At 20.8% G+C, this 16,750-nt stretch overlaps 4 protein-coding genes across 4 annotated transcripts; all 4 read right to left on the reverse strand. All coding sequences in view use genetic code 6, as the record gives it.

Moving 5' to 3' along the window:
* Nucleotides 1-83: 83 nt before the first annotated feature.
* On the reverse strand, nucleotides 84-590 carry TTHERM_01365630 (kinase domain protein; the record flags this gene model as incomplete). Its single annotated transcript, XM_001013055.1, has 1 exon — nucleotides 84-590. One exon carries the CDS (start codon nucleotides 588-590, stop codon nucleotides 84-86), a length of 507 nt encoding a protein of 168 aa, XP_001013055.1.
* Nucleotides 591-1,257: 667 nt separating this feature from the next.
* On the reverse strand, nucleotides 1,258-1,666 carry TTHERM_001365633 (hypothetical protein; the record flags this gene model as incomplete). The annotated part of the gene is made up of 3 exons (XM_012796875.1): nucleotides 1,258-1,283; nucleotides 1,467-1,520; nucleotides 1,579-1,666. The coding sequence occupies 3 exons, from the start codon at nucleotides 1,664-1,666 to the stop codon at nucleotides 1,258-1,260; spliced, it is 168 nt and encodes a 55-aa protein (XP_012652329.1).
* Nucleotides 1,667-3,284: 1,618 nt separating this feature from the next.
* Nucleotides 3,285-10,768, reverse strand: TTHERM_001365637 (kinase domain protein; the record flags this gene model as incomplete). The annotated part of the gene is made up of 19 exons (XM_012796876.1): nucleotides 3,285-3,330; nucleotides 3,383-3,461; nucleotides 3,648-3,737; nucleotides 4,072-4,161; nucleotides 4,498-4,587; nucleotides 4,922-5,011; nucleotides 5,355-5,444; nucleotides 5,794-5,883; nucleotides 6,220-6,309; nucleotides 6,635-6,724; nucleotides 7,058-7,147; nucleotides 7,471-7,560; nucleotides 7,784-7,873; nucleotides 8,185-8,274; nucleotides 9,079-9,168; nucleotides 9,503-9,592; nucleotides 9,926-10,015; nucleotides 10,336-10,425; nucleotides 10,755-10,768. Coding segments are annotated over 18 exons (1,455 nt in total). The 3' UTR covers nucleotides 3,285-3,330; nucleotides 3,383-3,460.
* Nucleotides 10,769-12,070: 1,302 nt separating this feature from the next.
* TTHERM_01365640 (kinase domain protein) lies at nucleotides 12,071-16,424 on the reverse strand (the record flags this gene model as incomplete). The annotated part of the gene is made up of 11 exons (XM_001013056.2): nucleotides 12,071-12,478; nucleotides 12,531-12,608; nucleotides 12,662-12,720; nucleotides 12,771-12,959; nucleotides 13,274-13,664; nucleotides 13,740-13,802; nucleotides 14,202-14,483; nucleotides 14,536-14,592; nucleotides 14,647-14,699; nucleotides 14,754-14,948; nucleotides 15,992-16,424. The coding sequence occupies 11 exons, from the start codon at nucleotides 16,422-16,424 to the stop codon at nucleotides 12,071-12,073; spliced, it is 2,208 nt and encodes a 735-aa protein (XP_001013056.2).
* Between the last annotated feature and the right edge of the window lie 326 nt (nucleotides 16,425-16,750).

Consider the following 16,750-nt stretch of genomic DNA (forward strand, 5'->3'; position numbering starts at 1 on the left):
TTAAATTACCTATTTTTAAAAGGATGATGCGTAAGCTATGTCAAGTTAATAAAAAGTGTAAAAATATCTTATTTTATGTATTTTCACATGTTTAAAAAATATGAAAGAAAAAAAAAATGGATGAAAAAATGTGATTTTTGTTTACTCTCACAAAGCTCCATTTCCATGACAAAGAAGGATTTGACTCCAGTTTAAACAATTATATCGTTTCCATCTTCATCTTCATCTTCTTGTTCTTCCATTAAATAAAAGCAATCATAGACATTTACTAAAAATTATGATTGGCTAAACTTTTGAAGCATTTCATACTCTTTTTTCAAAGATTCAATGCCATTATTATACTCTTTGTTTGAGCTCCCTAAAAATTTGAGAGCAACTTGGCGATTTTGCTAAGAATTGTAAGCCTTTAAGACAAGAGAATAAGCGCCACTGCTTAAATACTCGAAATTTTAGAAGTATTTTTTCTGGCTGAACATCAACTTGACCAATTCCTTAATTGATGGCCTTTAAATTAAACAATCTTAGAAGATTTTGTTTGAGATAGTTTCAAATAATTCTTTTTGAACTTTCTTAGACATTTTGCTATTCATTTTCGCTATGCGACTGGGGTTGCTAATTGGAGTACTGACTTACTTAAAGTAGGCTGAGGGGTTTGCTTTTTTATTAAAAACAGATGTTTTTTGTGATGTAAAATTTATATATGCAGAAGTCCCTTCTTTTTTAGTATATAAAGGAAACCTTAATAGTTACAAGAAATAAGAAAAACTTGCTTATCAGTAAAAATTGATTAAAAATCAAGAAGAAATATTAATTAATTTTCAAATACACTAACAACTTTTCTATTTTTAGATACAAATCAATTTTAACAAAATTCTTTTATATTTATAATATTTATTTTATAAAGTATGTATCTTTTTTCTAATTTAAAATAGATAGACACATATTAGTATAATATAAACTTTATTAATGAATAATAATTTTAAATTTAGACTGCGCACATACATAACCAAACAATTTACCCAAAATATAAATGTTTCTAGTTTATAGTTTATAGATAGATTTTTTTTTACAAAAGTTAGAGTTGGGATCAAATCTTTTGTCAATTTTTAACTCTCGCACAGCTTGACAGTTTTACTGTAAGTTTTGTGATATTAATTAAATATAGGTAGAAAGCAAAAAAGACTAAAGATCTTTAAGGATATTTTGATTATTTTAAAAGATAATCAGAATATCTTTTGAATTAATCAAAGTGCCTATTCACTAATCTACAAATATACTAATATCTTTTTTATTAAAAACTAATTGATAATGATTAAATTGATATTTATAATAATATTGTCTATTTAATTTATATAGTAGAATCGCTACTTAATACAAATAAAATATTTTTTATTATATCCTAAACAAAAAATTTCAAATTAAAATTATTGTTATTATAAAATAATAAATAATTCTGCTTATTTTACTATTTATGATAAATGAATTTTATTTTAAAAGCTAAAACAAATTTTGGATGAAATCTTTTATTTATTTTATAAAATAATTTAATATTATTTAATTTAAAAATAATTTAAATACTTTTAAAGTCATTTTTTAACTCTTAACTAAATATTTTATATGCTAAATTATTCTAAGAACTAAGCGCTAATTTTTTAGGCATGATCATTTTGCTTTATATTAATAAAATATATATAGTTTATAAGAAGTCTTTAAATTATGCAATTTTGTTCTATTAATCACTGATTTTTATATAATTATTTATTGTAATTAAATATAGACCAAATATGAGAATTTTCCATTCAATCAAATAATAAAAAAATTCTATCAGGTTCGAAACCTGTTTCAAAACCTTTTTTTTATTTATTTTAATTTTTTTAATATTATATTAAATAATATTTATTATTCTAAAAATATTTTCATTTAACTTTTCTTATTTAATTTTTAATTTAGATTTATTAGAAGTTTTAAGTATTAAAAATTGTTATATTTAATAAAAATTGATTCATCCATTTATTTAATATTTAGCTTAATTTCTAATTAAAATAAATAACTTTTTTAATTTATTATTCTCTGCAATTTCAAAATAAAAAAGATATTCCAATATAATTAATTAATTAAAATATTTTATTTTTATTTTCTTCTTATTAATATAATAAATTTGGTTATTAGCTTTAATTATTTTGTTTGGATACATTATTTATTAATAATGTATTCTTTAGATATTTTATTATATTTTTTTAAAAACTTCTATAGCAATAATAATCTTGAAAATAATGAAGTTAAAGATCTTTATATTTCTTTGGCTAAATACAAAAATACACTTATTTCAGGGTATAAATTATCTTTTCCTAATAGCTCTTTATTTATTTATTTAATTTTCTGTAGTTTAAATTTTTAATATTTGTTGAATATGTTAAAGGAATTTTTAAGTTAATTCTTTTTCACTAAAAAAAGAAATAATCATATGCATAAAAATAGCATAATACATTTAGGATATGCCTTAATGCAATTAACTAACCTCTCAACTCTGAGTATAAAAGATCATGAGTAAAAATAAATTTATTTAATTTATTAATTAAAAAATTAATTTAATTTAAATGATAATAATAAATTTGATTTTCTTTCTTATTTTAAATTAAAATTTAATTATAATAAGTTTAATATTCTAAGGATTTCTAGGTTATTTGAAGAGCTGTCAAAGAGTTACTTTTCTTAAATTAGATAATATGTAAAAAATTCAAGATTCTTATTTATATTATTTATAATAATTGTGAATACTCAATAGTGATGTTCTTATATTTTTTTAAATTTAAGCGTAATATACGAATGATGTCTTAAAGATAATTTGGAAAATGAAGAGACTTGTAAAATTTGCTAAATACGGATTATGAATCTTTAATTCTAATTCTTATTTTCAATATGTACTTATTCATTTATGATTTTAGATTTTATTTTTCATAGAAATCCTTGTATTAAAAAAAAATTTATAATATAAAAAAAGAGTAAAATATAATTTATTATTTTAATTTTTAGCTAATTTCATAAAGTTATTTATTTATTTATAAATATAATTTATTATAGTTTCTCATAAATTAACCAGCTTTGAATTTCATATAAATTTGGTTTAAGTGTGTTTTACAAAATTAAAATACTCTGCTTGATTTTTAAATAAAGCTATATCTGTCAGATAAATTATGATTTAAAAAAGAAAAAAAAAATATATAAACTACCATTTAGTCATTTATATATAAATATTCATACGAATATCGCTGATTACATATATGTATCTAATCAGTAGAATTTTAAAACCAGGAAATGCAAAATGTAAATCTAATTAATAAATATAAATATTTAAATTATTTTATAGTTTTATTCATTTTACTTAAATTACTTATTTTTTTAATTAATCTTTTAATTATAATTCTAATTCTTATAGTTTCGATTGAAATGTCCGATTTTTTCTATTAGTTATAATATATTAAATGTATATTTATCGAAGGATTTGTTTTGTAATATATTTATTAAATTCATTTTTTTGATATTAAAATTATTATTTATCTAATCACTAAGTGAAAAGTGTAAATCTACAAAATGATCCATTTTTACTAATTTCTTGCTTTTTATCAATAAATAAATTGAGTTTTTACCATAAATGAAGCTTCAAACTTGTGATATTCTCGCACAATGCTATTGCTGTCCTTAAATTTTTTATATTTTATGCATCAATATTATTTAACCTTTAAATATAAGAAATAATGAATTAAAAAAATAAATTTGGAGGAGAAAGGATTGTAAAAAAAGATTGCTGCTTTTGTTAGTATTTTAGTTTGTTTTTGAAGGAGAAAGTAAACAAATTGATTATTTTTTAGCTGAGTAGTAAATATGTAAGCAAATAAGTATTTATGTATGTAATTAAGTTAGCAATCTAATAAATAAATAAATAACTAACTAATTAACTAACTATTGAAGTAACTTAATTAGCTAATCACTAAATGAAAAGCGTAAATCAGCAAAATAAACAAATTTTTCTATAAATCTTAAATTTTATCAATCAATAAATGAAGTTTTTACAATAAATCAAGCGTCAAACTTGTGATATTCTTGCACTACACTATTGTTGTGGCTAAATCTTTTGCACCCTCATCACCAATACTATTTCGCCTTTAAATATAAGAATAAATAACGAATTAAAAAAATAAATTTGGAGGAGAAAGGATTGTAAAAAAAGATTGCTGTTTTGCTAGTATTTTAGTTGGTTTTTGAAGGAGTAAGAAAACAAATTAATTATTTTTTAGCTGAGTAGTAAGTATGTAAGCAAATAAGTATTTCTGTATATATTTAAGTAAGCAATCTAATAACTAAATAACTAACTAATTAACTAACAAACTAACGAAGTGACTTAAATAACTAATCACTAAGTGAAATGCGTAAATCAGCAAAATAAACAAATTTTTATAATAATCTTAATTTTTATCAATCAATAAATGAAGTTTTTACTATAAATGAAGCGTCAAACTTGTGATATTCTTGCGCTACGATATTCCTGTGGCTAAATCCTTTGCACCCTATGCACCAATACTATTTCCCCTTTAAATATAAGAATAAATAATGAATTATAAAAATAAATTTGGAGGAGAAAGGATTGTAAAAAAAGTTTGCTTTTGCTAGTATTTTAGTTTGATTTTGAAGGAGTAAGTAAACAAATTGATTAATATTTAGCTGAGTACTAAATATGTAAGTAAATAAGTATTTATGTATGTAATTAAGTAAGCAATCTAATAACTAAATAACTAATTAATTAACTAACTAACGAAGTGAATTAATTAATTAGCTAATCACTAAGTGAAAAGCATATATCATCAAAATAAACTAATTTTTCTATAAATTTTGTTTTTTATCTATAAATAAATGAAGTTTTTACGATAAATCAAGAGTCAAATTTGTGATATTCTTGCACTACGCTATTCCTGTGGCTAAATCTTTTGCACCCTCATCACCAATACTGTTTCCCCTTTAAATATAAGAATAAATAATGAATTAAAAAAAATAAATTTGGAGGAGAAAGGATTGTAAAAAAAGATTTCTGCTTTTGTTAGTATTTTAGTTTGATTTTGAAGGAGTAAGTAAATAATTTGATTATTTTTTAGCTGAGTAGTAAAGTAAGTATGTAAGCAAATAAGTATTTATGTATATAATTAAGTAAGCAATCTAATAACTAAATAACTAATTAATTAACTAACTAACTAAGGAAGTGACTAAATTAGCTAATTACTAAATGAAAAGCGAAAATCTACAAAATAAACCAATTTTTCTATAAATCTTGCTTTTTATCTATCAGTAAATGAAGTTTTTACTATAAATGAAGGGTCAAACTTGTGATATTCTTGCACTATTCTATTCCTGTGGCTAAATATTTTGAACCCTGATCACCAATACTATTTCGCCTTTAAATATAAGAATAAATAATGAATTAAAAAAATAAATTTGGAGGAGAAAGGATTATAAAAAATATTGCTGCTTTTGCTAGTATTTTAGTTTGATTTTGAAGGAGTAAATAAACAAATTGATTATTTTTTAGCTTAGTACTAAATATGTAAGCAAATAAGTATTTATTTATGTAATTAAGTAAGTAATCTAATAACTAAATAACAAATTAATTAATTAACTAACTAACTAACTAACTAACAAAATGACTTAATTACCTAATCACTAAGTGAAAAGCGTAAATCAGCAAAATAAAAATTTTTTTCTATAAATCTTGCTTTTTTATTAATCAATAAATGAAGTTTTTACCATAAATCAAGTGTCAAACATGTGATATTCTTGCTCTACGCTATTCCTGTGGCTAAATCTTTTGCACCCTCATCACCAATACTATTTTGCCTTTAAATATAAGAATAAATAATAAATTAAAAAAGTAAATTTGGAGGAGAAAGGATTGTAAAAAAAGATTGCTGCCTTTGTTAGTATTTTAGTTTGATTTTGAAGGAGTAAGTAAATAAATTGATTATTTTTTAGCTGAGTAGTAAAGTAAGTATGTAAGCAAAAAGTATTTATGTATGTAATTAATTAGCAATCTAATAACTAAATAACTAATTAATTAACTAACTAAAGAAGTAACTTAATTAACTAATCACTAAGTGAAATGCGTAAATCAGCAAAATAAACTTATTTTTCTATAAATTTTGCTTTTTATCTATCAATAAATGAAATTTTTACTATAAATCAAGCATCAAATTTGTGATATTCTTGCACTACGATATTCCTTTGGCTAAATCTTTTGCACCCTATGCATCAATACTATTATCCCTTTAAATATAAGAACGAATAATGAATTAAAAAAAAAATATTTTTGAAGGAGAAAGGATTGTAAAAAAAAGATTGCTGCTTTTGTTAGTATTTTAGTTTGTTTTTGAAGGATTAAGGAAACAGATTGATTATTTTTTAGCTGAGTATTAAATATTAAAGCAAATAAGTATTTATATATGTAATTAAGTAAGCAATCTAATAACTAAATAACTAACTAACTAAGTAACTTAATTAGCTTATCACTAAGTGAAAAGCGTAAATAAGCAAAATAAAAAAATTTTTATATAAATCTTGCTTTTTAACAATCAAACAATGAAGTTTTTACGATAAATCAAGCATCAAACTTGTGATATTCTTGCACTACTCTATTCCTGTGTCTAAATATTTTGCACCCTGATCACCAATACTATTTCGCCTTTAAATATAAGAATAAATAATGAATTAAAAAAATAAATTTCGAGGAGAAAGGATTGTAAAAAAAGATTGCTGCTTTTGTTAGTATTTTAGTTTGATTTTGAAAGAGTAAGTAAATAAATTGATTATTTTTTAGCTGAGTAGTAAGTATGTAAGCAAATAAGTATTTATGTATGTAATTAAGTAAGCAGTTTAATAACTAAATAACTTACTAATTAACTAACTAACGAAGTAATTTAATTAGCTAATCACTAAGTGAAAAGCGTAAATAAGCAAAATAAACAAATTTTTCTATTAATTTTGCTTTTTATCTATCAATAAATAAAGTTTTTACGATAAATGAAGCGTCAAACTTGTGATATTCTTGCACTATGCTATTGCTGTGGCTAAAAATTTTACACCATATGCATAAATACTATTTCGCCTTTAAAATAAGAATAAATAATAAATTTAAAAAATAAATTTAGAGGTGAAAGGATTTTTTAAAAATTGCTGCTTTTGTTAGTATTTTAGTTTGTTTTTGAAGGAGTAAGTAAATAAATTGATTATTTTTTAGCTGAGTAGTAAAGTAAGTATGTAAGCAAATAAGTATTTATGTATGTAATTAAGTAAGCAATCTAATAACTAAATAAATAATTAACTAAGTAACTTAATTAGCTTATCACTTAGTGAAAAGCGTAAATCAGAAAAATAAACTAATTTTTCTATAAATCTTGCTTTTTATCAATCAAACAATGAAGTTTTTACTATAAATAAAGGGTCAAACATGTGATATTCTTGCACTATTCTATTCCTGTGGCTAAATCTTTTGAACCCTGATCACCAATACTATTTCGCCTTTAAATATAAGAATAAATAACGAATTAAAAAAATAAATTTGGAGGAGAAGGATTGTAAAAAAATATTGCTGTTTTGCTAGTATTTTAGTTGGTTTTTGAAGGAGTAAGAAAACAAATTAATTATTTTTTAGCTGAGTAGTAAGTATGTAAGCAAATAAGTATTTATGTATATATTTTTCTATAAATCTTGTTTTTTATCAATCAATAAAGGAAGTTTTTACCATAAATCAAGCGTCAAACTTGTGATATTCTTGCACTACTCTATTCCTAATGCTAAATCTTTTGCACCCTCATCACCAATACTATTTCCCCTTTAAATATAAGAATAAATAATGACTAAAAAAATAAATTTGGAGGAGAAAGGATTGTAACAAAAGATTGCTGCTTTTGTTAGTATTTTAGTTTGTTTTTGAAGGAATAAGTAAACAAATTGATTCTTTTTTAGATGAGTAGTAAGTATGTAAGCAAATAAGTATTTATATATGTAATTAAGTAAGCAATCTAATAACTAAATAACTAACTGACTTAATTAGCTAATAATTAAGTGAAAAGCGTAAATTAGCAAAATAAAAAAATTTTCTATAAATTTTGATTTTTATCTATCAATAAATGAAGTTTTTACTATAAATCAAGCATCAAATTTGTGATATTCTTGCACTACGCTATTCCTGTGGCTAAATCTTTTGCACCCTATGCACCAATACTATTAAACCTTTAAATATTAGAATAAATAATGAATTAAAAAAATAAATTTGAAGGAGAAAGGATTGTAAAAAAAGATTGCTGCTTTTGTTAGTATTTTAGTTTGATTTTGAAGAAGTAAGTAAACAAATTGATTATTTTTTAGCTGAGTAGTAAGTATATAAGCAAATAATTATTTATGTATGTAATTAAGTAAGCAGTTTAATAACTAAATAACTAACTAACGAAGTGACTTAATTAGCTAATCACTAAGTAAAAAGCGTAAATAATCAAAATAAACAAATTTTTCTATTGTTGAAAATTATTTCTATAGTAGGAAATAAATATTTAGTAGAATAATAAATATTATTTAAAAAATTTAAAGAAAATTTAAAATAATAAAAAAAGGCATCCAAAGAGGCTTCGAACCTGAACTAACAAAAAAAATAAAAAATATTTAATCAAAGATTTAATTTTTTGATGAAGAAATCTAAATAAATTTTTAATCAAACATTTAATTTTTAGAGTTAAGCCTTTTTTTCATACATTTTATATGTAAAAAAATTAATTAATTCAAGATTAAATGTTTGAAATAAAAATTTTAATTTCTTTATCAAAAAATTAAATGTTTGAGTAACATTTTTGATTTTTTTCTTCTATCAGGTTGGTTCGAAACCTGCTTCTAAACCTTTTTTTTATTTATTTTAATTTTTTTAATATTATATTAAATAATATTTATTATTCTATTAAGTTTATATTTCTGACTCAAGAAATAATTTTCTGAAAATAGCTATATAAATTTTGCTTTTTATCTATCAATAAATGAAGTTTTTACGATAAATCAAGCTTCAAACTTGTGATATTCTCACACTACGCTATTCCTGTGGCTAAATCTTTTACACCCTTATCACCAATACTATTATCCCTTTAGATATAAGAATAAATAATGAATTAAAAAAATAAATTTGGAGGAAAAAGGATTGTAAAAAAAATTGCTGCTTTTTTTAGTATTTTTTAGTTTGTTTTTGAAGGAGTAAGTAAACAAATTTATTATTTTTTAGCTGAGTAGTAAGTATGTAAGCAAATAAGTATTTATGTATGTAATTAATTATACAATCTAATAACTACATAACTAATTAATTAACTAACTAAAGAAAAGACTTAATTAGCTAATCAATAAGTGAAAAGCGTAAATCAACAAAATAAACAAATTTTTCTATAAATCTTGCTTTTTATCAATCAACAAATGAAGTTTTTACCATAAATCAAGAGTCAAACTTGTGATATTCTTGCACTACTCTATTACTGTGGATAAATGTTTTGCACCCACATCACCAATACTATTTCCCCTTTAAATATAAGAATAAATAATGAATTAAAAAAATAAATTTGAAGGTGAAAGGATTGTAAAAAAAGATTGCTGCTTTTGTTAGTATTTTAGTTTGTTTTTGAAGGAATAAGTAAACAAATTGATTATTTTTTAGCTGAGTAGTAAGTATGTAAGTAAATAAGTATTTATATATGTTATTAAATAAGCAATCTAATAGCTAAATAACTAATTAATTAACTAACTAAAGAAAAGACTTAATTAGCTAATCAAAAAGTGAAAAGCGTAAATCAGTAAAATAAACAAATTTTTCTATTAATTTTGCTTTTTATCTATCAATAAATCAAGTTTTTACTATAAATCAAGCGTCAAATTTGTTATATTCTTGCACAATGATATTCCTGTGGCTAAATATTTTGCACCCTATGCACCAATACTATTTCCCCTTTAAATATAAGAATAAATAATGAATTTAAAAAATAAATTTGAAGGAGAAAGGATTGTAAAAAAGATTGCTGCTTTTGTTAGTATTTTAGTTTGTTTTTGAAGGAGTAAGTAAACAAATTGATTACTTTTTAGCTGAGTAGTAAGTATGTAAGTAAATAAGTATTTATATATGTAATTAAGTAAGCAATCTAATAACTAAAAAACTAACTAAAGAAGTGACTTAATTAGCTAATCATAAAGTGAAAAGTGTAAATCAGCAAAATATAAAAATTTTTCTATAAATTTTGCTTTTTATCTATCAATAAATGAAGTTTTTACTATAAATCAAGCATCAAATTTGTGATATTCTTGCACTACGCTATTCCTGTGGCTAAATCTTTTGCACCCTATGCACCAATACTATTTTGCCTTTAAATATAAGAATAAATAATGAATTATAAAAATAAATTTGTAGGAGAAAGGATTATAAAAAAAATTGCTGCTTTTGTTAGTATTTTAGTTTATTTTTGAAGGAGTAAGTAAACAAATTGATTATTTTTTAGCTGAGTAGTAAGTATGTAAGCAAATAAGTATTTATGTATGTAAGTAAGTAATCAATCTAATAACTAAATAACTAATTAACTAACTAACTAACGAAGTGACTTAATTAGCTAATCACTAAGTGAAAAGCGTAAATCAGCATAAACAAATTTTTCTATAAATTTTGCTTTTTATCTAACAATAAAATAAGTTTTTACGATAAATGAAGCATCAAACTTATGATATTCTTGCACTACGCTATTCCTGTGGCTAAATCTTTTGCATCCGCATCACGAATACTATTTTCCCTTTAAATATAAGAATAAATAATGAATTAAAAAAATAAATTTGGATGCTCTCTTTGTTAGTATTTTAGTTTGTTTTTGAAGGAGTAAGTAAACAAATTGATTATTTTTTAGCTGAGTAGTAAATATGTAAGCAAATAAGTATTTATGTATGTAATTAAGTAAGCAATTTAATAACAAAATAACTAATTAACGAAGTGACTTAATTAATCTATTTTTTTCTTTTTTCTCAATTTTTAAATGTTAATTAAATATTTTAAATTTAAAATAAAAATTTTAAGAGATAAAAGTTAAAAAAAAATAATTTTTTCTTTTAGCAAAAGTATGGTCAAATTTATTTATTTATAATATTTATAACTTTTTTTAATTTCAAGAAATAAACTTGTTTAAATTGCTGATTATTATATACTCATTTTTAATGTTTATATATATTTTTTGAAGATATTCGAATGCAGAATTTCAATATTTAAATAATTAAATTGAATTTAGAAAATATTCGGCTTCTGCCTAATTAATTGTACAAAATTTCAATTCAATGTTGCTGTAAATAAATCAAAACCTAAAAAATTTTATTCTTTGAGCTTTGAATAACTCTACTAAAAAATTAAAAAATATCTTAATATTTAAAGAAAAGAAAAAATAGCTAAAACAATAATAATAGAATCACGATTTATCTACAAATAAAATTTTCCTTTTAAAGTTCAAAGCTTAAATAAAAATGAATTAAAATTGATATTTGATTGAAGTTTAAAATTGAAATAATTAAGATTCTAGTGAAAAATATGAATTAAAACTATAAAAAGCTACTTATACTAAAATATTAGAAAATTTTATGCAGATTTAAATATCAAAAGAAAGTCTCAATCAACCAATGAAGAAATTTAAAACTAATTTAATCTTTTCAAATAAAAAAAATATTGCCTAATAAATTATACTGTTTAATATTTTTAAATTTAATAATTATTTTTTTAGTTGCTTCAATCATAAATTTTATTATTAAAATCATAATACTTAAAATTTATAATTTATATTCATATTTTTTTTTATTTAAGAAAAAAATGAGCTGAAAGAGAAAAATTTTCAAAAATTTTTTTTTTTCTCTTTTTAAAGATTTTATGTTTTTTAAATAATTAAGCTAGTAAATATATAAATAATTTACTTGCTTTAATAAGATAATAATTAAAGTGAAATTATTATCTATAAAATAATTTTAAAAATTATAAAATTGATCATTAAAATATTAAAAGTATTAAAAAAAATTACTCTAAATCTATCGTTACAATATTGTAATTTTTAATTTTATTCAAATCCATTAGAGAATAAATTTGTATAGTCCGATTTTGCATCAAAAGAGTTTTTTGTAGGATTTATTTCATTTCTTTTGAATTCGAAAAGAATGTTTCATCGCTTTATTTTACTATATCATAAAGAGATGCCCTTTAATCACTATCAGAAACAACAAGAAGGTTAATAAATTTATAAATTTCTGAATTTTTGTTAATTTAAATATTAGATTTTTCGAAAGGCTTATCTAACTACTTTTGTGTCATTAATGAGAAAATTGAAGTAGTATTTGTCTTTAAATCTTAATAATTATCTAACAAAGCTAGTAATAACCCTACTGAATATGAATCAGACTAAAATAAAAAAATAATTTAAAAGTTAATATTTTTTTTTATAAAAAAGTACTTTCTTTGTATAAAACTTAAGTTCATTATCATTTTTATTTAATATTTCAGGTGCTGAATAACCAAAATTTCCTATGCGCTATAAAATTATTTTTAAAATTTAGTTTAAATATATATAATTAAAAAATCTACTTCTATAGTTTGAATTGAATCTTGATTATCTGGAATCTAAGCAGATAAGCCAAAATCACCTTTAATTCAAAAGATAATCAAATATATATGATGAATAAAAATAATTTACATAATTTTATTTTGGCTTATTTTCCATCTAAATAAACCAAAAAATTTTCTGGTTTAATATCCCTATGAATTATATTAAATTAATGAATATAATTGACAGAATCTATAATTTAGATAGCCATTTAAAATTTGTTTTCTTCATTTAATTATCCTTCTTTGTTTTATCTTTCAAGATATTCATCTAATGAACCTTTTATAAAATAAATGGTAATATGTAATTAAATATTTTTTTGTTTAAGTTATTTTTATATAAATGAATGTTTCTAAATTAATTAATTGAGCAATCAATAACGAAAGTATAAAAATTATTTTTTAAATTTATAAATTAAATTTTTTATTTTTTAATAATTTAAAAATTTAAAAAAAGAATTAAATACTTTTTTATTTAAAATATATTAATAGATTAATTTGTTTATTTACTTAAAATTGGCCTTTTATATGACAAAAATGTTGTTTTAATTATTTAATTGAAACTTAATTAAAACTAAAAATTTAATAAATTACATGAACATTTTTCTAATTCAAAGACTGAGTATCTATCATGTACTAACTTATTTTCTATTATATAGCTATCATAAAGTTATACCACTAGTGGTTCTTTTAATTTCTACATAATACTAATTTCATTTTAGATTAGTTATTCATCTTCTATTTTTTGTATTTTTAGCACTATTTCTTTGTTGTCAAGCTTGGCTTTTTTAGTAGCTAATACCATTCCAAAGTTTCCAAAGCTAAGAATTTGAAAGTTATTGGAATATTTTTTATGCTCATAGAGACTTTTCAGTAGATTAGACAATACTTCCACTTTTGTAAATTGTGCTTGAAAATCTTTTTGTTTAATTTTCGATTTGGTGTTATCAAGAATCTACTAAGCTTGCTGGTCAAATTAATTATGCTTTAAAATTAATTATCATATAATTTTCATTAATTTGTATTAATTGTAAAAATTTAAATTAAAAATAATTTTTACCATATCTTTTTATTGTTGATTAATTCTATCAAATATTTACTGTGCCTATTTAGGTATTTATTCCTTTTGTTATAAAATTATTTATTGAATTCGAATATTTCAAATAAAATAAAATCAATTTTAGTTATTTTATTAACTTGCTAAGAAAAACTAAAATTTAAATCAAAAATAAAAATAAATAATATGTTTTAAAATATATTTACATAATTTTTATTTGATAATTTTAGATGAAGTGTTTAACATTTAAATGTAAAAAATTTTAAGAAAAATAAGTTTTCTTTTTTATTATTCTCATAATAATATTTTTATTTGATTCAATTTGTTAGAGACAATTAATTATTTTGCTTTGAAATGCTTTTTTAAGATTTACAATTTAATTATTTTTGGGAAAAATTGAAATTTAATATATTTGAATACTTCTAGAGTATTTTTAAATTAATTATGAAATAATTAATATATCACCTCAATTATCATAGAAGTCAATATAAATTTCAATGGTTAACCATGCATTTAGATGATTTAAGATAGTAATTCTCCTGCTGTAGTCCTGTCTAAATACTTAGGCTTTAAGCATATTTAAGCTATTTTGTAGATATTAGAATTCTTATCTATCTAATATTTTTCTTCAGGTATCTTTTCTCCATTGAATAGATAATACCTTATTTTGGTATCTATCCAATTTTTATTTAGAGTATTGAAATTGTCTAGCTCTAATAAAACGAGACCCAGTGAAAAGAGGTCTGACTATGTAATTAAAATAAACTTCAAAAATTTATACAATATTTTTATTAAAAACCTGAATTCTAGATTATCCTTCTTCCACTTCAGGAGCAAAATATGAATCAGTTCCTTTCTGAAAGTTATAAAAAATATTGAAATTTATTAAAATAATAATTAATTTTTTAACCTTAGACACAAAGCTTTTAGATTTAGAAACAGCTGATGCAAAGCCTAGATCACCTTATTATAAAAGATATTTATTAAAAATTAAAAAATTATAATAATCATTAATACAAAGTTTGATTTAGAAACCATACTCTTAAGAAGTACAAACAAGGAAATTTTAAGGTTTGATATCCCTATGCATAATATTTTTTACGTGAAGATTATTCAGCCCTTCTATCATTTGAATGGCTATTATTTCCTTCAACTCTTTCGAAGGTGGAACTTATTCTTTTCTGAGGATATCAAAGAGCTATTTGAGATTTTCTAGTTAATTAAAAAATTGAATTAATTATGATTAGTATTTTCAAATTATAATTCAACAAATTTTTGTTTATAAGTCTTAGAATTTTTAATTTTAGCATTTATTTCTTTAAAAAGCTTAGAGAAAATTTTAGGTTTTATCTTTTAAGAAAAAATAATTATTTTAAAATTTAATTTATTCATTTATTTAGTATTTACAGAGTTGAATTAAATTTATTTTGAATATTTGTTTTCAACCTATTTTATAAGTAAAAGATTATTTTTTATTTATTTTAGAATATAAAAAGAGTTAAGTTCCTTTTTTAATTTTTAAAAGGCATGATAATTGTTAATTAATTAAAAGAAATTTAGATAATTTTATTTTTTTAAAATGATAATTTAAAATTATTATTTAAAAAAGAAAATAAAATTTAAATTCATTAATTTCAAAATTATTTTAAATTTAATTCAAATAGTTTTTTTCTAAATTTTTTATTTTTATTATTTACTTATTTTTGTGAATTTTTTTTTAGTTATTGTCGTAAAAGGAGTTGTTAATATTTATATTAAATTTTCAAAATTTATTAATTCTAGAGTAAATGGTTTAGACAGATATATTTAATTAAATAATTAATTATTATGATTTGAAGAAAATTATTGATGATTTAAAGACCCAATTATAAAAAATTAAGAGTAAAAATAAATTTTAATTAGTTATATATTTTATTAAGTTTAATTAATATTTTAGATAAAATTAATATTAATTAAAAAATCTTAATTATGAGGAATCCTAAAAAATTAATTAAAATTAGTATTATTACATTAAATAATAAAATTTCTATTTCAATTTCTAAATTAATTAAATCAATTTAGTGCAAATCTAATTTTTTTTAATTAACCTATCAAAATCAAAAAAGATTTAGAAAAAAAATTATATTACCTATTTTTAAAAGGATGATGCGTAAGCCACGTCAAGTAAATAAAAAGTGTAAAAATATCTTATTTTTTGTATTTTCAAATGTTTAAAAAAAATGAAAGAAAAAAAAAATGGATGAAAAATATATTACTCTCACAAAGCTCCATTTCCATGACAAAGAAGGATTTGACTCCAGTTTAAACAATTATATCGTTTCCATCTTCATCTTCATCATCTTGTTCTTCCATTAAATAAAAGCAATCATAAACATTTACTAAAAATTATGATTGGCTAAACTTTTGAAGCATTTCATACTCTTTTTTCAAAGATTCAATGCCATCATTTTCCTCTTAGTTTGAGCTCCCTAAAAATTTGAGAGCAACTTAGCGTTTTTGTTTAGAATTATAAGCCTTTAAAACAAGGGAATAAGCACCACTGCTTAGATACTCGTATTTTTAGAAGTATTTTTTCTAGCTGAAGATCAACTTGACCAATTCCTTAATAGATGGCCTTTAAATTTAACATTCTTTTAATATTTTGTTTGAGATAATTTCGACTAATTCTTTTTGAGCTTTCATAGACATTTTGCTATTCACTTTCGCTATGCGACTGGGGTTGCTAATTGGAGTACTGACTTACTTAAAGTAGGTTGAGGGGTTTGCTTTTTTATTAAAAACAGATGCTTTTTTGTGATGTAAAATTTATATATACTAAAATCACTTCTTTATTTTGATAAAGAGGAAGAACACCTTAATAATTAAAAGAAATAAGAAAAATTCACTTATCATTAAAAATTGATTAAAAATCAAGAAGAAATATTAATTAATTTTTAAATATATCAACAAATTTTCTATTTTTAGTACATTATTAAAGGATAAGATATTAAGCAATTTTAACAAAAATAATCTTT

Source organism: Tetrahymena thermophila (genome assembly GCF_000189635.1).
Source record: "Tetrahymena thermophila SB210 genomic scaffold scf_8254689, whole genome shotgun sequence".
NCBI lineage: Eukaryota > Ciliophora > Oligohymenophorea > Hymenostomatida > Tetrahymenidae > Tetrahymena > Tetrahymena thermophila.